The following is a 26,881-nucleotide window of genomic DNA, read 5'->3' as shown; positions in this document are numbered from 1 at the left end:
ACCTATTTTGAGAATCAACAAACTAGTTTACAATTTAGCAAATTTTATTCTGCTTCATTTTGAATTTGTCTACATACATGAATCATCAAACAATAATTACCAAACTGCACCATTAATTATAATTTCCACCACCTAATATGTTTTTGTTTTTTTCAAAGATGTCAGCAACACAGAACATATACACAAAAATATAGATAAGTATTGATTTAGCAATTACCTGTAAATAGCAGATGGACAGCTCCTTGTAATTAGCCAATACTGTATTATTTACTATGACAACATGCCGTTTCAAGGTAAGTTTGTTTTGACACAATGCAAACAGATGGCTTCATCAAAATCCATATATACTAAATTGATTAAGCAACATGGCGATAAAATATTGATCATCATCAATAATAAACAACAGCTCACCTCTTCAAATATAAAATCTATGTATTACAAATATGTGAAGACCACAATGTAGCTGATTATTCAAAAATAATTAGGTCTTATTTGAACAGTAAGCAGTGATACTAGGGGTCACAACCAAAAATAAGTGCAGTGTAACACGCACACACGACCATCATCAAATGACAATATATATATATCATGTGAAAAAATATACCTTGCCTTTATGAAGTCAGGGCTAGCTCTGACAGTCGCTGAATTCGCCAATTGTGAATTTTGAAAACTGGCGAATTTTATTTTGAGTTGGCGAAAAAAAATTTGGTACACTTTATTGTAAAATAACTGGTTTTCAGCCATTTTTGAAGTTTAATAGATAATTTGGCAAAACTTTGTGTTTACCCTGAGCTAGCCCTGAAAGTGCCTATTTTGCCATTTTGTTTGACACTTCACAGATATAGGCACATTAGAATTAAATGTTTATAAAATTACTAACTATAGAAGCACTGCCTAAAACTTCATAACAGTTCACTGATTTAAATCTGTATCTCAGGGCTTCTAGATTATGGTAGCCCCACTCCCATGGCTAGTGATATTCAATGTTGGGCTAGGAAATATCCACTATTGCCATGCCCAACCGTTAGTGAATTTTTTTTGGTCAAATGTTGCATTTAAGTCTATGTTGTAAATATTAATATCCTGTCCTTACTCTCACCCCCAAACTTAGTGTTTTTATATCCCTCTTTAGGTGACATATCTTATTATATTTACTGTTAGTAAAACTGTATTAACTTAAAGTAGGGCTTGTGAAATTTTAATTGTGGCTAGTATATTTTTTAAATCACTGATCCCATGACTAGTGGATTTTATAAAAATTCTAGATACCCTGTGTATCTACATAGGTTTGGAGCTTATTTCACAAAACATAAGTTTACATTTGCAAACAGAGATACCTGTCATGTGTTTGACACCCATTTCATCCAGAAAACATATTATGAAAAAATTGTAAGAACATAAGAAAATGAAATAAATATATAACTTGTACTGTTAAACTGTTAGTAGTAATAGGCCTACACATTGTGATTTAGTTATAGATTTATGCACACACACAAAATGAGGTTTATGATAATATCATATTTGGTGAAATTGGTCCCCGACGCATAGAAAAGTATATGTTAATACCTGGTTTATTCAAATATCCATTGCATCCAGATTTTCAGGTTACAAAGTTCTGGCAATTTTCATTTTAATTAAGAAACTATTATCAATCAGTTAGTTGGCTATTAGTGAGTTTTAATTAAGAAACTAGATTTATGACTAGAGTAATTTAAATAAACAGTACTAATGTCTAGCAATTTCTACTTGCCAGAGAAAAGTTTTACATGTAGCTTGAATAGTGTCTGCTTGAACATTTTGTAAATCAAATATTTTTAATTATTAAAATTTATACTGTGTATCAGACTTTTTTTCCATAATCTATGCCATGCAGCAAAAAGTAAATTTAAATACATGTACAAACCAAAACTTAGACACAACAGCTTGCTATACAAACCTCAGGAAGTGACTTGTAAAATGCCAAAAAGCCCTGTTCTTGTACATTGTCTGTTGAATAAAATTTTAAAAGGTGATAATTAGTTTTAATGATTAGTCACATAAAATAACAAACAGCTACTTCCATGGTAGATAACAAGTTAAAGGAATGAAGAAAATATTTTATTTAATGACATACTCAACATATTTTTATTTTATGGTTATATATGGCGTCTGACATATGGTTAAGGACCACACAGATATGGAGAGAGGAAACCCGCTGTCACCACTTCATAGGCTATTATTTTCTATCAGCAGCAAGGGATCTTTTATATGCACCATCCCAGACAGGATAGTACATACCACAGCCTTTGTTATACCAGTTGTGGAGCACTGGATGGAACAAGAAATAGCCCAATGGGCCCACCAATGGGAATCGATCCTAGATCGATTATGTATCGGGCTAGTGCTGTACCACTGAGCTACGTCCCGCCTGATAACAAGTTCAAATGACGACAGTTAAAGATCTAGAGCCAGTTGTTCAAACGTTGGTTGATTTAACCAGTGGTTAACAGACAGTTTCAAAACCAAGGACTGAATCAATACAAATAATAACTGAAGACATAACGTTGAGACATGATTTAGAACAATCAAAGGTATCCTTACATAATAAAATCTAAAGTTTATTTTGTATTTGTAAAAAATAATTAAAAGGAAAATATTAGACTAACCCAGAGTTAATTTAACTATGCTCTTAACACCTGGACCCTGGTCGCGGGTTTAATAACTTAAATGTAGGCTGATACACATAAAAGTATTAAAACAAAAACAAGATCCACCTGTTTATAAATCTGGTATATATGTAAATTGTACAATGTACAGCAAGACATACATGTCTGGGGTTCAATTTTTAATCGTAGACATACTTTGTCCCATACTATATAAAACACTGTTACATCATTTGCCACAAGTTTTCACAAGTTTGTAATCAAGTTTTTAAAATAAAAATGGGGTGGGGTGGTTTTAGTTAAACTTAAACTAATTAGACTCTCAAATTTAATACTGGCAGTGTCTGTCCAAAAGTATCACATCTGACATATTAATTTTTACATCATGGTACAAAATTACTTTTTATAATGGTACCAAACTACCGTATTGTTCCTATTTGTAGCGCCCGGGCGCGATGCAAAACACAAAGGGGGCGTGCTAATTAGAGTACTAGAACACGTTTCGTAATACGAGTGAAAAATTCTCGTATCAAACTGTCAATGCGTCTGGCTCGCTGAGACATCAAAAGCTTTGCCGCAGAGTCACTCCACCAGTTTTAAGTTTAGTTAAAGTTAAATTGTTAACATTTGACTCCAGTTTAGTTAAAGTTATCATTTACCCGTTTTTTAAACGGTGTTACGGCATCGGTGTAAATACCTACCGGTATGTTTGTACTTCCGGTTTTGAACAGCGTTAACGGGGTGTCGTGCGTTCATTCTGCGTGGAGATAACAGCGACATACATTTGATAAACGACATGTGTGACATACTGTTCGCCCATACTAGTGTCGTAGCGCTTCACCTGTTTGGATTTTATTTGTTTACCGATTATAATCATTGCAAGTCGGCAGTCAGGTAAGCCAGTTTTACTATTTTACGGGTACCGTTTCATGATACATTTCTCGTGATCATAGGGGGGCACTTATATTAGAGGGGGCGCTACAAATAGGAACAATACGGTAGGTATAAAATAACTATGCGACTGTCTCGAATGGCGTTATCTAGTTTAGTGTATGCGGAATAAATGTTTTTTGTGGGGTTTTTTTTTACGATTTTGCAAGACCAGACTGATTGAAAATGTTGAATATATCACATATTGCCACATGGCGATCTCAACTGGTGCAACAAGAAGCTGATCAGTGTTAATCATGTCCACAATTTCCTCTACGTCACCACAAGAACATATAGTTTGTCTTTGTTTTAAATAGGGGCATCAGGTTTCTTCGTGTAGCACTGGTTAACAACATGTACATTTACAGGCCTCTGAGAATTGAAGATTTACTTAAACCCGTCATGACCATGTAAATGTCAAAAATTCAACGAACGAATGAAAGATGGGTTACGCAAAAGTATACTTGTGCGAGTGATGCGCAAACTAAACTATCGCTCTCACAATATTCAGCGGTCTGATTTAATGTCATGATTTGACTGAAGAATAATCAAACTAAAGGTCTGTGGTGCCCATCAGATTTAGGATAAAAAAAAAAAATTTTTACCAAGAAGCTGGCAACCATTTGGTTGTCCTATTACACTCATCTCCAGCCCTGACAACATATTTAAATAGCGCAGAGCTAGAGAACACATGAGCTGGATCAAATGTTCAAATAATACATTCAAAAAAATTATAATCGCTTGAATTAGGGTGGGTTTTGAACTCCAACCCCAATCCCAACCCTGCACCTGCCAATTTACTAAAGTGAAATATGCCGTCACTGTCAGTGTCATATTAGGACCAGGACAACTCACCCCAGTAACGGCCAGTTTAGTCAACTCGTATTATTACCGTTTTATGAATTAATATACCAATATTTTAAGCAATAGTGTGCATTAAATGTTGTTGAATATGCACACCAAAGTCCAAAAGCCTTGCCTGTATAGGCTTGACAGTTCATTATAATAGATTATTTATCCGATATTAGGCTCTCCACAACATAACACCATTTAATAAGTGGTCGTAATTGCGGAGTTTCACTTTTCTCACAATTATTTAGGACAGTAAACTTTGGGGCAAGTTGTCCAAACGTTGGGGCGAGTTGGTTTTGAGGCGAATTGACCAGCATTCGTCATATTTAATGTAACACTGACAGTGACTGCACAGCAAGTCATCGAAGTTGGCAAGTGCACGAATTTGCCTGGTCAGTGATCAGAGATGTCATCTCCTTAGTCTTAAAAAAAAACTTACAGATCCGCCCTTGCTAATTTGATACTATGGAATAAACCTTACACCTTTCATGCCACCATTTTACATTTCACTGACAAACTAATCGTACCAAGTTGCAATTCTTGTTTTGGTTGAACAGCCATAATGAATACACAAAACGAGGAAAACCGCGAGTACTTCGCGCGTAGTGACGTCAGTAATCTAGAAAATATAATAGACGAAAAATAAAAATGGAAACTAATCAATTACTCCAAACAGTCCATTGAAAAGAAATGATAAACAAATTATTTTCCAGTAAATTTGCATTTTAGATATTATTATTAGTAGTACGATTTTATTTTATTTATTCAATTATTTTCTTTTAGTGATATTTTATCAAATTCGAAATCGTAATATATTTACGATATTATTTTATAAAATCTGAGCTAGTCACATGACCAAAAATATGGCGGACGAAAAAGAAATTGAGTTGCTGAATAAGCTAGAAAAACTAAAAGATATCAGGTAACGTCACTACGCTTAATATGAAAATTAAGTTATTTGCTAAAATATGCGATGGCAAGTTACTTCTTAATTAAACAAAGTAGCATAGGTACACACCAGTGCCTGAAAATAGATGCACTAATTCACAATCTCGGCAGATTTATTGACATTTAATGTCATAATGATTAAATGATTTATTTTATACTCCCATTTGTTTGTTTGGTAGGACTTTCCTTTGACCGTGTCACGTATAAAGAACATTATAAATACTTATCATAAATAGAGTTAGGGTTAGTGACAGTACCAATGAAAAGTCCTTCCAATATAACATATTCAATGCCAATGGTACCGTAATTTTTTAATATGATTATGATATATTTGACAAAAGGTACTTTTTATATTTATAAAATCCACTAGCCATTTTGTCAGTGATTTTTTTATTTTTTACTAGCCATGATTAAAAATTCACTAGCCCTACTTTTCTTTAACGTTTAAGTTAATAAAAGTTTACCAAATATTAGTAATAATCAGATATAAAGAGGGAGATATAGCTTAAAAACACTAAAATTGGGGGGTTGGGGCAGGATATTCATATTTACAAAATTGATTTAACTGCAACATTTGACCAACAAAAATTCACTAGCTATCGGGCATGGCAGTTACTAGTCCAACATTTGAATATCACTAACCATCGGAGTGGGACTACCATAATCTAGAAGCCCTGTTTCATCTTTTAAAAGTTGTGGGCCCATTGGGCTATTGCTCATCCAAGCCAGTGCACCACGACTGACATACCAAAGGCCGTGGTATGTGCAGTCCTGTCAGTGGGATGGTGCATATAAAAGATCCCTTGGTACAAATAGAAAAATGTACCGGTAGCGGGTTTCCTCTCTAAGACTCTGTCGAAATTACCAAATGTTTGATATCCAATAGCCGATCAATGTGCTCTAATGGTGTCATAAAACAAAACAAACTTTATTGAATGTAATATTTTGTCCAGAATTATGAAAAATAAAAATATACCAAAAATATAACAAAACTTGTAATTAAAAAATGTACCATATATGATTCTGAAATAAGGATTTCAAGTGGACGAAGCCAAAACAAAGGTGCGAAAAATCACTGTCATCGACCTTAGTACGGTAAATCGTGACATTAAAATTACATGGTAACCAGTATCGTGGAGTAATCAATAGTCATGCACGTAATAATTTATCTAAATTCGAACCAATGACGTCACATTTACCAACAAATGAAAAACTAACCCTTCCTGTTCCGTTATCAGATTATCAGATTTACATCATTTGTTTTTTAATCAATGAAAAGTCTATTTTCTCTAATACCAAATACAAGGATCCCGAAATGGAAATTGCCGAACATATAACTTTATAAGTAGAATAGAGTGCGCGACTATTCATTACGTTTTACGTAGTATGTCAACAGTAGGTTCTATTTAAAACCTTGCTATGGCAAATTAATTCAAATAATAATTAATAACAAATAATATGCTATACACACAGGGTACAATATTTCACGAGAACCGTTGTTCTGTTCCTGTGTCGGTTACGCAACTTTAAAATCACGAGAACCGCCAATCGGTTATGTGGTGAACAATTACATTCTAAAATTAAAAGTACCATATATCAGTAATGAAAGTGAAAATCAGTTTATGTTTACATTAAATTTGAACCACCAGTGTAGCACAGAACCATAGTTCAAGTGTTTTAGGATTAGGTAGACCTAACTCATCGGTTACGAGAACTATATTCACGTAACCAAACAATCAGTTACCTAAGTAAAACTCACATGAACTGACTTCCTGTTACCTGAGATTTTGAAATATTGTGTCCAACTAGTAAATAGTATTTATTTTACTACTTTACTATTTGTCAGACTCACCCAGTGGTAAAGTGTTTGCTTGATGCACGTTCGGTCTGGAATCGATCCCCATTGGGCTATTTCTTGTTCCAGCCAGTGCACTACAACTGATATATCAAAGGCCGTGGTATGTGCTATCCTGTCTATGGGATGGTGCATATATATAAAATACCTTGCTACTAATGGAAAGATGTAACTGGGTTCCTTTAAGACTACATATGTATATGTCAAAATTACCAAATGTTTTATATCTACAAGCCAATGATTAATAAATCATTGTGCCCTAGCCAGTGTCATTAAACAAAACAAACTTTACTGTTTGTCCTTATTATTTATTTATTACTCCAGAATACAAATGCTGTGACTGACATAACTTGAATATGTGACACAATAGTTTCTCTGTCTCGAGAGTTGCTTCAAAGCCACACTTGGTGAACAAAATCTTTATGAAATTTTTGGTCTCAGTTGACCAAAAAGAGAGCCTTAAAAAAAAAGATAGGTAAAATACAGGTATGATGTATAGGTTGTTTTTTAACATGTTGACCAGTCTGTTATTGTGCTTAAATTAATTTCTAGCATCTCTCTTACAGGTCACGGACACTTCAGCTAGAAAAGATGAAATCCCGGTTAAAACAGGAAGTGGATGTAACAGAGAATGAAGAGCGATGTTTAGAGGAATACAGACAGGAAATGGAACTCCTTCTACAGGAGAAGATGGCTCACGTAGAGGAACTGCGCCTCATACATGCTGACATCAATCTGGTTTGTCATTCACTTATAACCTAGCCTTGATGATACACGTTGACATCAATCTGGTTTGTCATTCACTTATAAACTGGCCTTGATGATACACGCTGACATCAATCTGGTTTGTCATTCACTTATAAACCTGGCCTTGATGATACACGCTGACATCAATCTGGTTTGTCATTCACTTATAACCTGGCCTTGATGATACACGCTGACATCAATCTGGTTTGTCATTCACTTATAACCTGGCCTTGATGATACACGCTGACATCAATCTGGTTTGTCATTCACTTATAAACTGGCCTTGATGATACACGCTGACATCAATCTGGTTTGTCATTCACTTATAAACTGGCCTCGATGATACACGCTGACATCAATCTGGTTTGTCATTCACTTATAAACTAGCCTTGACGATACGTGCTGACATCAATCTGGTTTGTCATTACGTGCTGACATCAATCTGGTTTGTCATTCACTTATAAACTGGCCTTGATGATACATGCTGACATCAATCTGGTTTGTCATTCACTTATAAACTGGCCTTGATGATACATGCTGACATCAATCTGGTTTGTCATTCACTTATAACCTAGCCTTGTTCATTGTTCTGGGATGGTGTTAGCCACATGCACCAACTAGTTCTCAATTGGTTTACCAAAGGCTGGGAACTGTTCTTTAATTCTTGTTAATTTTATTTGCTAAAAAGCTCGTAGTAATTCCTGATTTTGCAAAACCATGTGAAGTTTGCTGGATCCATCATTATTTTCATCTCTGTTGACCTAGCACCTAGTATATATATTTATATTAACCTGTATTCGATCCAAGCAGATGTTTATGTAAATATATATAAAATTGGAAGAATAAAATGTTATCTTTTTCGATAAACACTGATCTTCATTTGTTGTTGATGTTTCAGATGGAGGCGACTATTAAGCAGGCTGAGGAGGACCGTAATCACGCTCTAGAGTTTGCCAAGAAGTTGTATGATGAGTATCTCCCAATGAAGAATGACATCGACTCGCTGCGGTCAGTGATTGGGCTGGACAAGCTGCCGGAATTGCAGGATGAGGAAGACAAACTGAAACCAGAGTCTGTATTTCATTACTACTGATACGGATTAAATCACACACAACAGTTACATGGATATGACCACACTACTGTTTTATGCATTTCATTGTTAACTGTATTGTAGAGCTCAAAATAGCGATCTGCGAAAAGCAGCAGTCCATTTTTTTTAGACCTAGCATTTGAAATAGGAATTCACCGGCTAAAGCTGCCAAAAATTGTAAAATATCAAATGTTTGAAGACAGAGATGTATGTATGATTATCTCATCTGCTATTTATCTCGTAAATCTGTTATATGTTAATTCAATAATGCACTAAAATATATCTCAGATGTCTTAACTTACCACTCACTGTCCCAAACCCTCCCCTCACCCGGTATTGTATTATTTGTAGCAGAACATATTTCTTTTGGTCTGCTACTATTGAAAAATAACAACAGGCCATATTTTATTTTCTATTTCGAGTGCTGTATTGTCTGCATGACATACACATAGGAATTATTCCCAAGGTTGTGTCTTGACAACATTTAGTGCCAGGCTAAACCAGTGTAGAATACACTGGATGTAAGTGGCCCTTGTTAAGAGGTGATTTTGTATAATATGTGAAGTAAGGGAGACATTATATACTCTTCAAAAAAAGTAGGGGAACTCTCATAAGAATTTACAATTGCCAAAATTGTAAGGTATATTACCTGTGGGGAATGGTTATATGATATTAGTGAATTAATTGGGCAAATGTGACAACCGGTAGTTCAATATTACAGTAGGTTTTATGACCACCAAAATCTTGAAGGACGATTGGGGTCAGAAGTGAAATTTGAAAGTTGATTTTTTTTTTTATCGGTAGTGGGTGATACCGCCAAGATGTGTCAGACATTCGTTCAGTCGATGAAGCATACTGTGTATGAGTCTCCCAATGGCCATTTGAGGGAGTCTGTTCCACTCCTCTTGGCCAAGTTCCGCTAACATGGTCAGCGGTCTTTGACGTTGATGCACACATTTCCCTATCATGTCCCAGACGTGTTCAATGGGGGAAAGGTCTGGGCTCATTGCTGGCCATGACATTCGATAAATGTTATTCTGCTGGAGGTGAGCATTGACGATTCGTGCACATTGAGCACGGGCATTGTCGTCCTGAAAAACAAAACGTTGAGCCACACGCCTAGCAAATGGGCCGACAAAGGGTGTCAGTATGTTGTCCCGGTAGTACTGCCCAGTGACCCTTGCATGCACAATATGGAGGGGGGTTCTGTCAGTCATAGTGATACCACACCATAACTGATCCGTCACCAAATCTGTCATGAAATCGCATTGTGACGTTGGTGTGCTGTTAATTTCGTCGTTGCCAGACCTGACCACACCTGACCACACCTGTCAAGGAAGTCCAAAGTGAATAGGGACTCATCTGAAAACATGACACGTGACCAGCGATGAATACCCCAGTTCTGATGCTCCCTTCACCATTCACATCTGTGGGCAATGTGACACTTTTGTCAGGTAGGCACAATCCGGGGCCGTCGAGCATGAAGACGATTTCTAATCATCTGACCCCTAACTCGGACACCAGTAGGCTGATAAACAACAATTTGATTTACTGTTTGAGCTCGATTTCTTGGAGCCTGGTTACGGATGAATCAATGCTGTACTCCTGTTGTTGCCCTGGGACGACCTGAATGGGGTCGATCGTCAACATTTTGGGTTTGTTGGTACCTGTTCCATAGTCTGCTAATCACTGACTTTGAAACATTAAAGGTGTTGGCCACTTCTCGCCGACTTCTGCCCGTTTGCAGCATGCCAATAGACCGTAGATGCTCATCGCGTTGCATACGCCGCATCACAAATTCAAACAATAAAAATGACTAAAAACAAAACAATAACAACTGTATGATCAACAGAATGAAAAAGATTGAAAAAAATAATGTTCCACAGTGATTAATTGACCTTCCTGAAAATTGTCAAAATCGAGAATGACACCTCACACACGTGTATGGGGTAATTGCTTGATGCACGTGCAAACTATAGAATGTGTTTCGGTGTGTTGATAAACAGACCTGAACGTTCTTTACTAGGATGTCTGTGGTCAAAACGTATCTTCGGTCTAATAGTTGATATTAACATTAATATTTCAGGTTCCCCTACTTTTTTTGAAGAGTATATATCTATTATTCTCTCTTTTAAATCACTTTAATATGTAATTTATTTTGTGATTTGAATATATTTGAAAAACTGTGGCTAAACAATTAGATTAAGGGATAAGTTTGTAATTTACATGTAACAGCTCAAGCATGAATGTACATAAGGTTGAAATGTAGAAAATAAGCAGTTGGTCACATATAAAAGGTAAATACAGTATAGTTGACAAATTGTAGAAATTAAAATGTGAAATAAAAAGAAAAAAGATGTGTTGATAATAAATATAAAAAGAACATCCATTACAGTTTTAACCTTTATGTGAATTAGATTAATTCCTTACGGTGTGGTAATTTTAATTATTTTTATTTTTAGATTTTTTGAAAAGCCAAACACAGAATGGCAGACAGATCCCCCAGAAGCACCTATCCCACAAACCCTTGCTGTGGCTGCAGCAGCTGCTCAGCAGATTCAAGTCTCGCGGCCAAAGAATGAGCGTCAAGCATTCCGACAGCAACCTCCACCAATGAAGGTATTAATAATATTCGTATTTTGGGGGCTTGTTATTAAACAGATAGATCTATATATTTAATTTTTCTCATATATTATATATTCTACAGGCATTAATTAAAGATTAGTTTTTTTAATTGCATTCTATTCTATTATAACAAATGATGTGGCCGTATAAAAAGATGAATAATGTATTTTTTTAATATAGCTGACGGGTGCAACAAATGCAAAAATTGTGTTTCATTTTTAATTTATTTTCATACTTATAATAAGATTCCCTCATCTCATCTCATTTAACTGGACTGTCTATCTAGAATTGGTTGGGTTGGAGTTAGTGGTAACTGAGAAAAGTCATTTAAAACTAATTCTGAAAAAGGTTTGTTTAATCTCAGGGCAGCATAGTGCTGATTAAGGCAAAATGGTGCTAGACTATTGAGGCATGGTGCTGCACCATGCTAAAAACGTCAGTCACATCTGTGGTATTGTCTGATCTCTATTGGTCTAAACTTGTGACATCAGTCACATCTATGGTATTGTCTGATCTCTATTAGTCTATGCTTGTGACATCAGTCACATCTATGGTATTGTCTGATCTATTAGTCTATACTTGTGACATCAGTCACATCTATGGTATTGTCTGATCTCTATTGGTCTATGCTTGTGACATCAGTCACATCTATGGTATTGTCTGATCTCTATTAGTCTATAGTTGTTACGTCAGTCACATCTGTGGTATTGTCTGATCTCTACTAGTCTATGCTTGTGACATCAGTCACATCTATGGTATTGTCTGATCTCTATTAGTCTATAATTGTTACGTCAGTCACATCTGTGGTATTGTCTGATCTCTACTAGTCTATGCTTGTGACATCAGTCACATCTATGGTATTGTCTGATCTCTATTAGTCTATGCTTGTGACATCAGTCACATCTATGGTATTGTCTGATCTATTAGTCTATACTTGTGACATCAGTCACATCTATGGTATTGTCTGATCTCTATTGGTCTATGCTTGTGACATCAGTCACATCTATGGTATTGTCTGATCTCTATTAGTCTATAGTTGTTACGTCAGTCACATCTATGGTATTGTCTGATCTCTATTAGTCTATAGTTGTTACGTCAGTCACATCTGTGGTATTGTCTGATCTCTACTAGTCTGCTTGTGACATCAGTCACATCTATGGAATTGTCTGATCTCTATTGGTCTATGCTTGTGACATCAGTCACATCTATGGTAATGTCTGATCTCTATTAGTCTATAGTTGTTATGTCAGTCACATCTGTGGTATTGTCTGATCTCTATTAGTCTATGCTTGTGACATCAGTCACATCTATGGTAATGTCTGATCTCTATTAGTCTATAGTTGTTACGTCAGTCACATCTATGGTATTGTCTGATCTCTACTAGTCTATGCTTGTGACATCAGTCACATCTATGGTATTGTCTGATCTCTATTAGTCTATGCTTGTGACATCAGTCACATCTGTGGTATTGTCTGATCTCTATTAGTCTATGCTTGTGACATCAGTCACATCTATGGTATTGTCTGATCTCTATTAGTCTATGCTTGTGACATCCGTCACATCTCCGCAAGGCTCAATGGGTAGGGGTAAACCACTTGCACCGACCAGTGATCCATAACTGGTTCAACAAAGGCCATGGTTTGTGCTATCCTGCCTGTGGGAAGCACAAATAAAAGATCCCTTGCTGCTAATCGGAAAGAGTAGCCCATGTAGTGGCAACAGCGGGTTTCCTCTCAAACTCTGTGTGGTCCTTAACCATATGTCTGACGCCATATAACCGTAAATAAAATGTGTTGAGTGCGTCGTTAAATAAAACATTTCTTTCTTTCTTTCAGTCACATCTATAGTAGTGTCTGATCTCTATTAGTCTTTACTTGTGACATCAATTGATTTTTCTGTAACTGCTGTTGTTGTTTTCAGGCTTGCCTCTCCTGCCATCAGCAGATTCACCGCAATGCTCCAATATGTCCACTCTGTAAGGCCAAAAGTAGGTCACGGAATCCCAAGAAACCCAAACGAAAGCTGGATGAATAATTCAACTGCAGTATTTTGTACCTGATTCACGCAAATCTTATTTTCTGTCCATCAGTTTACTATGTTAAAATTTTCCTGCATGTTCTATATAGATTGGTGTAACAGATTTTGAGTTTTGAAAAACAGGCCCCCCTCCTCCAAAAATTAATGTGCAGATTTTGCAACATTGAAGCATTTGAAAATGGGTTTGAAGCTTAGTAGTAGAGAGCACACCTGACCTGTGATAAATTATTGGATCATTTAAATTATTTTTTTACATTTTAGGACAATTAAATAATCGATAACAGTAAAATGATGGACAGATTTTAGTTATATGTGTTAGTATGGTTGTATGATAAATCTGTATTGATCTATTATTTTATATGTGAGCTTTGTTTGTACGAATGGAAGTTACCACATTCAGGAATATAAAGGTTTGTTGTAACATTTTTGACTCTTCATTTAATTATAATATAACAAAAGTATATGCAAGTATGTTTAAAAAATCATTTTAATATGTCTGTATATAGTGTACGGCCACATGACTAACAAGCAACAAAAGTGTATTGTTTAAAAAAGATTAATATTTCAGTATATTGGTCAGTCCCTTGAATCCGAGTGTTATAAAGGCATTGTAACAAAAACTAATTTGTAAATCTTTATGTTAGTCACAATTGACTTCTCTCCACAAAATGTAAAACTTACATGCAAAAAAACAGTGGTAACCCATCAGTGTTAATTTCTTCAAGGCTAGTTCTACCGGTATATGTTTACGAACCCTGATGTTAAAATGTAAGGATGTCCATTGCTGTAAATACATGTACCTTTCAGTGATTGTTGCTTGTGACATATCTTTGATCATGTTGCTTCAGTAACATTGTTAACCACCAGTGTTACGGATGTCTACACATAACTACAGCATAGCAATAGGTTTTTTTTACATTACATTGCAAGGTTGTGCTTTTTCAGCAATTTGTTTTTGTGTAAAATTAATTTTTGACAAAGTAGATTGCATTTGATCTGAAATGCTGAAAAATTCTCTTTATTAAGGTATGGCAGAGTTCGACAAATCCGATAGCCCTATGCCCGGGGCTAGTTCTTTTTAACACAGGGCTAGCGACAAATGCAAAACCAGTAGCCCAATGGGCTAGTGGCTTTTAAAAAAAGCACACCAACCACTGCTATGTGGTTCATTTAATTTAATTAAAGTTACTACTTACAAAATGCATTTTGACCTTGATGGCATTTTTTTTTACCTATTATTTGGGTACCATGAATGAATGAACGAATGAATGAATGAATGAATGAATGAATAAATGTTTAACGACACCCCAGCACAAAAATACACATCGGCTATTGGGTGTCACAAATGGTACCAATTCCACAAATGTTTTTAAAATGGATGTTTCTGGGGTTTGGCTGCTATCTCATGTCTGAATCTCAGAATGTCAGGTTTTGTTTTAAAATCCTTTGATAATTAAAAAATAATTTTGACATCAGGTTTTTGTGATATATTATCCATTCATCGCTTCACTAAACATCTTTTGGGATTAATAAAAACAAAGGGTATATTGTTTGGATTCAAACCTATTACACTGATTTGAACGTTTCACAGTCTGCAATCTCATGGTTCAACATGGAAACATATCCAACCAAGTATTAACATTATGGTGTGTTTGTGACAAGTTCCTGTGAGAAACTGCTGCTATTGTCAATGCTTTAGAATTTTAAATTACAGGCATTTGATAATTCTAAGTTGGCGAAAAGAATATTGAAAGAGTTGAAAATGTACCATTAAACACATACAGAGAAGATAACTAGTACATTGAATAATGGACATTTTGTAGACACAAACAAACAAACAACAATGAATTTGTTTTGTAAATGTTTTTGCTTTTGAACTTCCATGTTTGTTACCATATTTTGTAAAACAGATGGGTTTTTTTTTTACATGTTTGTCTGCATCAGTTACACAATGCATTTGTGATGCATTGTAAAATGTTCAAATCATGCAATTGCACATACTCTGGTGCAAGACATTAAATAGCTGGTTTCTCTGGTTTGCTTTGGAATTAAACATTTAGAGCCGAATTTACAAAGCCTGTTTATGTCTTACACGAGTGTAATTACATACATTTACAATGTTTAAACACCTGCGTTTAATAAAAACAGGCTTTGTAAATTTGGCGCTATATTATTAGTTTCGATATTTAGTGAGCTTTTTTTTTTTTGTCATGTCTTCCAGGATGTATAATTCATATAATAAACTGATCTCATGGTGTATATATAATTGCATTTATATAGGTGTGTATTTTTGTCAGTATTAACTCTTTAGTTTTGAAATAATTTACAATTTAAATAGTTTTACGGGACTATTTTCATATCTGTGTTCATGAAGAAATGTATTTGTGAAATATCATTTTGATTTATGTCATATCATTCTTTTTAAATAAAAGTTTACTAATTTATTAGGAACTACAATGTGTTTGTTGTAGATATATGTCTATTTAAACACATTAAAAAGGATGTTTATTTGTCGATTACACTACTATTAATGTAAATAAAAAAAGTAAAGTTTCTTTTATTTAACGACGCCACTAGAGCACATTGATTTTTTATCTTATCATCGGCTATTGGACGTCAAACATATGGTCATTCTGACACTGTTTTTTAGAGGAAACCCGCTGTCGCCACATATGCTACTCTTTTTACGACAGGCAGCAAGGAATCTTTTATTTGCACTTCCCATAGGCAGGATAGCACAAACCATGGCCTTTGTTGAACCAGTTATGGATCACTGGTCGGTGTAAGTGGTTTACACCTACCCATTGAGCCTTGCGGAGCACTCACTCAGGGTTTGGAGTCGGTATCTGGATTAAAAATCCCATGCCTCGACTGGGATCCGAACCCAGTACCTACCAGCCTGTAGACCGATAGCTAACCACGACGCCACCGAGGCCGGTTAATGTAAATAGGTTTGATTAAACCTGCAGTGAATTTTAAAATTTATTAAAAATTAAAACTTTTTATCAGTTTAAACTGGCTTCGGTGGCGTCATGGTAGGCTATCGGTCTACAGGCTGGTAGGTACTGGGTTCGGATCCCAGTTAAGGCATGGGATTTTTAATCCAGATACTGACTCCAAACCCTGAGTGAGTGCTCCGCAAGGCTCAATGGGTAGGTGTAAACCACTTGCACCGACCAGTGATCCATAACTGGTTCAACAAAGGCCATGGTTTGTGCTATCCTGCCTGTGGGAAGCGCAAATAAAAGATCCCTTGCTGCTAATCGGAAGAGTAGCCCATGTAGTGGCGACAGTGGGTTTCCTCTCAAAATCTGTGTGGTCCTTAACCATATGTCTGACGCCATATAACCGTAAATGAAATGTGTTGAGTGCGTCGTTAAATAAAACATTTTTTTTTTTTTTTTAATCAGTTTAATTTTCTATTTTGCCTTTCTCCAAATCTCTAATCTTTGCCAAGTAAAAAAAGAAAAACAACAATATTTGCCATTTGAATAAGATATACTCCACCTAAATCATATCAGGGGCACTTTTTTGTATTTATTGGAGGTGGATGGTTGCATGTGGAATTACAGTCCAAAAGAAATGTGGTTGATGTGTGATTATTATTTTTTTTTATTTCAGACATTTTTAATGATGAATTCTATACAAAAGCTGCAGGTTTTATTTTATTTTAATGTGTATGGGAACATATTGATAAAGATTTGGGGTAAAACTGAAAAATGCGTAGTCTATCCTTGTTTACCAGTAAGTGCAGAGTCCTAGTTTAAATAGTTTCAGTTCATAACTTCATATATATTATTGTAACTGACTTTAGTATGCACCCACTGGTGAGAACACTACATTAATTATGATCTAACGCGACAGTAACGTGTGTTAGCGATTTACAGATATGCGATTGACTGTTCCTAGGTGATTACCCGTTCACCACGCACCATGATGCCATCCAGTGAAATGAGCAGGATGAAAATTATTGTTCTGTTGGTATAAATTAACCTAAAACTGATTGCATTGTGACGAATAAGCCAAGTTTTAGTTGCAATTTAAAATTATTATTTTTACTAGATATTCGGATTTTAAAGATGATGTGTAACAAATAGAATTCTACATTCGTGTCAGTTGGATACCATTTATCATATAGCTCATTTAAAACATATTCAATTCGCTTTTGTTCATTAGACTTTATAAAAAAAAACCCCAAACAAAACAAACCAAACCCACGTTGACTTACGATAAATGATATCTAATTGCCATTCAATATTCTGATAAATGGCCATAAAAAGGTTTCAGGCCAACTTATATAGCACAGATGTCTCGATTGTTTCTGGGGTGGGGTGGGGGAGTTGATCCCCTCCGATCTCCCGCCCTCCGTCTCTTACGCTTAAAAGGCGCATGCCTGAATGTAAAAATTTAATCACTCGAGCAAGAAACTGCAGGGAATGCCATACCACATCTTATTGTTATAAGAGGGCTAAGTGCCTTTATAAACGATCCCCCAGTTTGTTCTTTTAAGTTGCTGATCGTGAAACGCAGCCAAGTAGAGGGTTCTGACAATGGACAGTTTTAAGCACCTCTACGGTACTTTAACTTGACACGTGATAAACACGCCTTAACTTCATACAACTGTTTTTACTACAGATAAATGTTTGCTTACACGGGATGATTTTGAAGACTATTCAGGTTGTCTCTTTACGAACTGGGCTGGTAGGTACTGGGTTCGGATCCCAGTCGAGGCATGGATTTTTAAATCCAGATACCGACTCCAAACCCTGAGTGAGTGCTCCGCAAGGCTCAATGGGTAGGTGTAAACCACTTGCACCAACCAGTGATCTATAACTGGTTCAACAAAGGCCATGGTTTGTGCTATCCTGCCTGTGGGAAGCGCAAATAAAAGATCCCTCGCTGCCTGTCGTAAAAGAGTAGCCTATGTGGCGACAGCGGGTTTCCTCTAAAAAAATCTGTGTGGTCCTTAACCATATGTCTGATGCCATATAACCGTAAATAAAATGTGTTGAGTGCGTCGTTAAATAAAACACTTCTTTTTTTTTTTTTTTTACGAACTGACACAAATCTTTATACTATATAAAGCAATTACTATGTAGGCCTGTTTATAATTTTGGTCAATAACTATAGTGAGCGACTAAATGTAGATAGGCCTACACAAATGTACGGTGTCTGTAATGATTAAATCGATCCTTTTTAATAGACCCTTTATTCCACTCAACAGTGTTGTACAATTGATGCATTTCAAGGCCAGAAGACGGTTCTTTCATTTTCAATTCATTTTCTTCCTTATATCCACTTAATATATCTTAATGCCCACCCATTATTTTGTTTTGCCTACCCACGCAATATAGTTAGCAGATGAAAAGAAATCCAAAATAATTATACAGTATAGTAAAACAAATATTATCGACGAATAGAAGCCAAGCAAGGTTTTTCTGTTCAGTGGTAGATTCAGGTAGGCCGCCATACTCTCGCCCCCATTTCATTCCGTTAAAGCCGCTGACCCTAGTTTTTGACTAGATGTAATATACATCTGAAATTAGGGTCAGTGGCTTTAAACTTACACATTATTCTGTGTATGCGCGCCCAACTCGGGCCCTGTTTTCAATAAGAAATGTACAAAATCGTACATGGTGTATAAAATCGTACGTCACATTGTGTTGATCTCATTCTCCCTTATTGTGCTGTGGGCCAATCGCGTTAGCGTTTATATCTCAGCTTTGTTAAGGAAAACTGTACCGGTATCTCACAATGTGACGTACGATTTTGTTATTAAACTCCGTTATCTCTCACAGGTATATAATAAATAGAGAATAATACATGAGTAGCCGTTAGATACCATTTATCTCACAACGAGTTGTTTGAAAATCTATCTAACGAGTGAAAGCGAGTTTGATACGTTTTTAAACAACGAGTTGTAAGATAATTGGTATCTAACGGACACGAATGTATTATTCTATTTCTTACATATTCTCAAAAACCAGGTGTTAAGCAAATTTTAATATCTTTATCGACTAAAAGATATTTAGAACCCTTTGCACGTGTAGCTGTCTTACGCGTCACAGACACTTGATTGCCAAGTTAACTATACGTCACAGTGTAATCGATTTCTGCCGTGCTATTTTTTTATTTGACGTATGGCATTGGTGACCAGGGGTCTAATTCACTAAACTTTCGCAGCTTTGCGATCTCGCTGTGCAGTGCTAAACCACTTGCAAAGAGGATACTTTGTTGTCTAGCAGAGCCTAAGAGAACTTTGTGAATTAGACTCCTGGTCATCACCCAGGAGCAGCCAGTCGTATGTCTTGAAATTGTTAACACACGTGTGTAAACAATAACGCATGGTGTTCTCACCAACGAGTGTGTAAGAAAAATGACCTTTCGAAGGTTTCTTTTTCACGCAGTCTTCGCCATGTTTAAAATCAAGGCGAGCTTAAGATCACACTCCTGAAATGGTGTTAGGCGAGTAATCACATGGAGTTTGGCATAAAATATATTACATATTTTATAGGAGAGTGTGAAGTGAGCGGGAGTGATCACTCGCCTTTCCTAGCAAAGTATGAAGAAGATCCTCCCTGGAATCGAGTTTGCATCCCTTTGAAACTGCCCTAGATCTGTTACTGCGATAAACTTTAATGCATATTTAGTGCAATTCACTTGCCATAGCCGGAATCGAATTTTCTTTAACTCGATAGTGTTCCGGAAATGTGGATTTGCCCCGCCCGAACCATTACTTCTTTTCATTAACTAATAGCTTTTCTAAACACTTAGGAAACTATCACGAAGATAATCAATGGAAAATTGTTATCATATTTGTAGTTCGTTAGAGAAGGAAAACAGATATTGTAAAACACCCGTGTCCTTCACATTGTTGAGCAGCAGGATGTTATTATATTCCAGAAGAAAACAACATTCGCGTCTATCTGGAGAACGAAATTCCATTTGATAAAGGTTTTTAAGCAATTAAGCTTTTCCATTGTATGTCTGCTTCAGTGTAATGTCATGTACTGTTGGACAATTTGTAAGTATTAAAAGCTCTGTACGCGTATTAACAGCACGAATCAGTTTCAAAGACAATTAGGCCCAAGTCATTTATTGTCAAATCAAGAATTATGTTTTGAATGGCAATACGTCACAGACGCAAATGTAAACACCCGGGTGTCTTCCACCTATTAATGACATGGTGAACTCCAATAAAAGTACGTACATACATATATATATATATATATATATATATATATATATATATATCTGTTATTCTGATTTCCCAAAAACTGCAAAAGAACTAGATTGATTGGTATTCATGAATGCAATCATTGCAGATTCTCTTTGCACATTTTGTGTCGGATGGAATATGGTTGACATTTGTACTTGTAAAGAAAAGAAGAAGAAGAAGGGAAAAAAATCCCCCTTCACCCCCCCCCCCCCCAAAATAAAACAAAACCAAAAAAAACCCACCAAAAAATAAAACAAAACAAAAAACATAAGCAACAAAAGAAAAAGAAAAAACACATAACGTACATTTTTTGGAAATAAGATTTAAGAACAACCATTTACAAAATCTACATGTTTGTGTAATATGTTGCATCATCGTGTTTTAACGTTGATTTGTGTGTGTGTGAGAAGAGAGAGAGAGAGAGAGAGAGAGAGAGAGTACACACAGAGAGAGAGAGAGAGAGAGAGAGAGAGAGAGAGAATACACAGAGACAGAGAGACAGACCGACAGAGAGACACACACAGAGATATAACTGACTTTGGGGGTGGAGTCGGTACCGCGATAAACCCGAAGTCCGATGATGCGACAACTGGGCGCCATCGAGTCGGTTTCATCTTCATTTACTCTGCGTTGCTAAAATCAACTGCCGTATTAGGAAGCATTGATCTCTGCTAATGGCCATCACTTAATTCAATGACAACGTGGACCATAAGTGTAATCCCTGACATTAACTATTCAAAGTTTTATTGAAGCTCACACGCCACATATTCATCGAGAAGTACGTTTAGCTAATATTTGTAAATCAAGTCTTATCGTCTAGGTAGTTTTTTTCTTCTCCGTCAAGCTTCCGGAGACATTGGAGTTTGATGAACTTTCGATTTGTTTACGGTGAGTTTACGTCTATATTAATGTTCTGTTTCAAGAATTACAGTTTCAGCTTTTGAAAGCAATGAATGTATCAGTCAATAGCAGGTATTGTAACCTATCGATAACATATATTTTCACATATCGGGACAGTAATTCGTAAGTGTTTGCACTGATCTTTCCTTATTGGTAAATGCAAAACAAAACAAAATTCCAATAACGGTACTTTTAAATAAGGTATCTTATAATATATGTATTTACATTGCTTAACGTTTATTATTATTATTATTATTATTATATTTTGTTTGCAGTCGTGGGTAATTGTCTCAGAAGAGTTCCAAAGTTGGATTTCAGTCGACAACAAGCACTTGTATCCATGACAATGAGTAGTGATATTGTATAACATTGTCATAGACATAGTTACGAGGAATCTGAACAATCCTAATTATTTGAGTATTATGGGGTGCACCACGTCGAATTCATCTCGCCCGGAGTCTACCATCAAAAACACTTGCAATGAAAAAAAGCCTGCCGATTCTTGCCTCAGCTTGGAACAAAAACATCTGGTGAAAAAAACATGGAGATACCTATCTCAGAATATACTAGGACGAGGGACGAAGACATTCCTGCGTATTTTCGAGGTAAGTCCACACGTAAAAGCGTTGTTTCCTAACCTGGTAGATAAGGAGGGAGAACACCTGAGCAACGATACCAGTTTTCAAGGTCACGCCACCCGATTCATGCAGATAGTTGGTGCTGTCGTAGACAACATAGACAACCTAGATGATGCTGTATGTCCCATTCTTATCGGTCTTGGGCGCCAACACATTCATTTCAGTGACTTTAAACCATCTTACTTTGATGCCTTTAAGGACGGTATGGCATACACTTGGAAGGACGATCTGGGGGAAAAGTACAATGGCAATACAGAAGAGGCTTGGGACATTGTGTTCGACTTTATAATGGACAAACTGAAGGAAGGATATAACCTAGCCGTAGCAGAACAGAAACTGATTTCATAAATGATAAAATGCAAATGGCTATAACCCTGTTATTACCGTACAAAAGCCGGTTTCAAAATGTTCACACTGGACGAGGTGTATGGCTGTCATTTTTGAAGGGAAGCCACTTTCATAATGAATAAACTAATAGGATATAACTTTAAATTGTCAGTACCGAATGGAAGCCGGTTTCAGAAACGATAAACTTACATTGTTATGATGATTTCAGTACATATGCATAAATATCCGATTCCGGTACGTTTGAAACCAAAACGCAAACTTGAATAGGAGCCGTTCCATGGTGGTTTAAAGAACAGTATATGTGTTACTTTTCTTGGTTGGCACTCTCAACACTAACTTTGATAATGTTCTTACTAATGCAGAGAACAAAAAATGTGATTACACAAATAGTTTTAAATGTCATACATGTTATTATATTAGAAAGCCAAAACAAACACTGGCTAAGCAACTAATCAACTGGAAATAATGGTAAACAACAGAAAATTATACGTTCAGGAAACGAAAACAAACATCACTGAGCGACTTTCGTGTGGGATGGATTGTGTCCACGGGGATAAATCCTAATTCACTAATGAACTGGATTTGAATAAAAAGGAAAAAATACCTCGTTAACAAGAAAGAAATATATATATTTGTGATGAAATCAGGAACGAAATCCAGTGACAATAATAATATGTATAACGTGAAAGGCCCAAGGCTTATTAGTTAATCTTATGGATGTTTGAAATAGGCAGCAACATGCAAAAAAAAAAAAAAAATTAAAAAAATATGGTTAAAATCATACACTCTCGAAAACACTTGCGGCCTTCAGGTAATTATGAAGCGACTCATTCATTTGGTTGAGATTAGCCACGACCTCAACCCACTGAAATATGTCAGATCAGGTCGTAAGAAGCAAATCCAGGGATACGAGTACTTTTGTATAACGTTTACAAGGATTAAATATTGTATTACGCCAGAAATATTAATAGCAGTGTTTGCCACAGCGCTGGACAGAAAGCTTGATGTTTAGAGTTCTAACAACATCTGCAGGCTTGATTCAAATGATTAACAGTAATAATTTGCAGGGGCGGATCCAGGAAATATTTTGCGGGAAAAAGTCACATGAACCAAGTCGTCAAAATGGCATACCAGTGAAAAGACAAATTAAAAAAGCAAAATGGTTGAATATGTTCAGGAGAAGATGAGTCCACTGGTCCTCCCCATTCCTCTGCTTTTGGCATCATCTTTAGATGGACGTTCGAGCTGCTAACCCGGTCTGTAGATATACTCAAGGTTTTGTGACTTTACATGTTATTATTTGTTTGATTTTGCACCTACTTATACCTCAATTTGACAGATGACCATTACACAAGAGAATATAATCATATAAAAGTGTACTATGTTGTTGTGTGTTAATAAGACAGGTACAGTATAATGCATATGATAGACGAATCAAAGGTTTGACATACCTATAGTTAATTCAGGCATTAACCTATTGTTCTCCAAATCACCAAAATGCGCCTATTAATTCGCTAAAAAGCTAAATAAAATTGCGTGCCCTTCGTAGATATATATCTCTAGTTTGGTTGTTTGGCTAATTTAAACTAGAATTTGGCTACAGGTTTTTGTATCAATTTCGACAAACTGTTTAATTAATAATTAATAATTTTGGTTAATTGTAGTGTCATTTGAGAACAGACTATTAGTTTACATGAAGAAGAAATTAACTCGTAATATGTGTGGTGTGGTGTGGTGTAGTGTGGTGTGGTGTGGTGGTGGTGTGGGTGTGGGTGTGGGTGTGGGTGTGGGTGTGGGTGTGGGTGTGGTGTGGTGTTTTACATGTGTCTTTGTTTATACAGTAAAACCCTTCTAAACCGGACACCCAAGCCTGAGACCAACGTTTGTTTTGTTTAACGACACCACTGGAGCACACTGATATACGAGTATTAATCAACGGCTATTGGATGTCAAAACATTTGGTAATTTTTACATATGATCTTAGAGAGGAAACCCGCTACATTTTTCCATTAGTAGCAAGGGATCTTTTATATACACCATCCCACAGACAGGAAAGCACAATCCACGGCCTTTGATATACCAGTCGTAGTGCACGAGCTGGAACGAAAAATAGCACAATGGGCCACCGGAACGGATCGATCCCAGACCGAAAGCTCATCAGGCGAGCGCTTTATCTCTGGGCTACGACCCCCACTATTTGGGACCAAGTAAAAGTCTGGTTTTAAGAGGTATCCAGTTTAGAGAGGTTCTTGCTATACTGATATTTAAATATGTATTGTCCACTTTTAAGAAAAGTCTGGTTAACAAAGGGTTTGGTTTTGAGGGGTTTCACAGTATTTATTGTCGAATCATATGAGATGTATGTCGCGATGAAGTGTTAACCACGACAGAAACACGAGTCCTGCTGAAAGGCATTGCATATCCATGCCACATATTGTGAGCATGTTTTCTATTTAATAGTAAAAAAAAACAACCCAAAAGACAAAAAAACAAAAACAAATAATCACTTTTATGAGGCAAATTGAGCGAGTTTTCATTCCAATTCCAATTTTCACTCGAATTCCAGATAGTCTGTCCAGGACCCAAACTCTAACATCGCCAGCGGCGGGGTAGGGTTACGGTACTCACGTGAACGCGAGTTTTCAAGTTTAAAAAGGGACCACGAAAAACGTCCGGTTTTGAGGGAATTCCGATTTATAGAGGGTCCGGTTTTGAGAGGTTTCACTGTACTATAAACACGACGATATGAGTCTCAGTGTCTCGTACGAGAATAGTCGATTGCTACAAGACAACATTACGATTTCATCTACAGGTTGCTATGCAATCAGCTATTCTTGTACGAGACGCTCGTATCGTGCATGTGGCGTCGCCCTAAGTTTGTTTGTGTTGTTTAACGACACCACTGGAGCACATTGATTAAATAATTATCGACTATTGGATGTCAAACATTTGGTAATGCTGACTCGTAGTTATAACAGGAATCCCGCTACATTTTTCCTAATACAGCAAGGGGTCTTTTATATGCACTTTCCCCACAAACAGGAAAGCACATACCACAGCCTTTGACCAATTGTGGTGCACTGGTTGGAACAAGAAAAACCCAAGCAGTTGAATGGATCCACTGAGGTGGTTCGATCATGCGACGGAAACACCTCAGGCGAGCACTCGACCATACTGAGCTAAATCCCGCCCCCCCCCCCCCCCCCCTCCCCTTATGCTGGAGTCGAACATGTATCAAAATTAAAGGCCATCTTTTATATACGGTACTGATGGAAAGTAGTAAGGGAATATATGTAATTTTAGGTCAAATTTAATTTATTACTAGCGTATAATAGTTAGGTCTGTATAAAACACAAAGATATAAGGAAGGAAATGTTTTATTTAACGACGCACTCAACACATTTTATTTACGGTTATATGGCGTCAGACATATGGTTAAGAACCACACAGATATTGAGAGAAGAAACCCGCTGTCGCCACTTCATGGCCTACTCTTTTCGATAAGCAGCAAGGAATCTTGTATATGCACCATCCTACAGACAAGGTAGCACATACCACGACCTTTGATATACCAGTCGTGGTGCACCAGTTGGCTGGAATGAGAAATAGCCCAATAAGCCCACCGACGGATATCGATCTAATGTCAGACTGAATGTCACTAATATGGGGTTGAATGTCAGTAACGTGGATAGAATGAATAAATGACTAAATGAATGTTTAAAGGGACTAACCCTAATTTCCACCCGTGAACATTAACACTAAGTTTAGTTAATCTACAAAACTGTAACACATTTGGATAAAATTACAATTGAGTGAAACATGAGTCTGTGACTTTGAAATGGTGAAAAACCCTCAAAAAATATACTAAAACTAGAAAAAAATATACAATACTTCTCAGACGCACGTGCGGTTTTAAAAATATGAGAAATGTATTTTGTGATATTAAAAACACCAGGATGACCAAAAACACTTCCAATGTAGGGAAATGGATAATTTAAACAATAAAATCTGAGTAAAGTATGATTTAAGTTCGGTTTTGAGGGAATTCCG

General features: G+C 36.3%; 3 protein-coding genes across 3 annotated transcripts in view; 2 read left to right on the top strand and 1 right to left on the bottom strand.

Moving 5' to 3' along the window:
• LOC121371045 (DNA mismatch repair protein Msh2-like) overlaps positions 1 to 5,025 on the bottom strand; it is a 33,829-nt gene extending 28,804 nt beyond the window's left edge. Inside the window, exons 1-2 of the mRNA XM_041496665.1 lie at positions 4,952 to 5,025; positions 1,937 to 1,986 (exon numbers count right to left, since the gene is read on the bottom strand). Coding sequence (XP_041352599.1) covers positions 1,937 to 1,986; positions 4,952 to 4,985 — 84 coding nt within the window. The 5' untranslated portion in view covers positions 4,986 to 5,025. The remainder of the gene's footprint in view (positions 1 to 1,936; positions 1,987 to 4,951) is intronic.
• Positions 5,026 to 5,286: 261 nt separating this feature from the next.
• Positions 5,287 to 16,177, top strand: LOC121371044 (zinc finger C4H2 domain-containing protein-like). Its single transcript, XM_041496664.1, has 5 exons — positions 5,287 to 5,346; positions 7,794 to 7,965; positions 8,873 to 9,045; positions 11,527 to 11,683; positions 13,610 to 16,177. The coding sequence occupies exons 1-5, from the start codon at positions 5,288 to 5,290 to the stop codon at positions 13,721 to 13,723; spliced, it is 675 nt and encodes a 224-aa protein (XP_041352598.1). The 5' UTR covers position 5,287; the 3' UTR covers positions 13,724 to 16,177.
• A 6,090-nt stretch (positions 16,178 to 22,267) lies between these two features.
• LOC121369980 (globin-1-like) lies at positions 22,268 to 22,831 on the top strand. Its single transcript, XM_041495063.1, has one exon. The coding sequence runs from the start codon at positions 22,268 to 22,270 to the stop codon at positions 22,829 to 22,831; it is 564 nt and encodes a 187-aa protein (XP_041350997.1).
• Positions 22,832 to 26,881: the final 4,050 nt, after the last annotated feature.

The sequence above is a fragment of the Gigantopelta aegis genome, chromosome 4 (genome assembly GCF_016097555.1).
Source record: "Gigantopelta aegis isolate Gae_Host chromosome 4, Gae_host_genome, whole genome shotgun sequence".
NCBI lineage: Eukaryota > Metazoa > Mollusca > Gastropoda > Neomphalida > Peltospiridae > Gigantopelta > Gigantopelta aegis.
The sequence above is the reverse complement of the archived record's forward strand: the minus strand, read 5'-3'. Positions and strand labels throughout refer to the sequence as shown.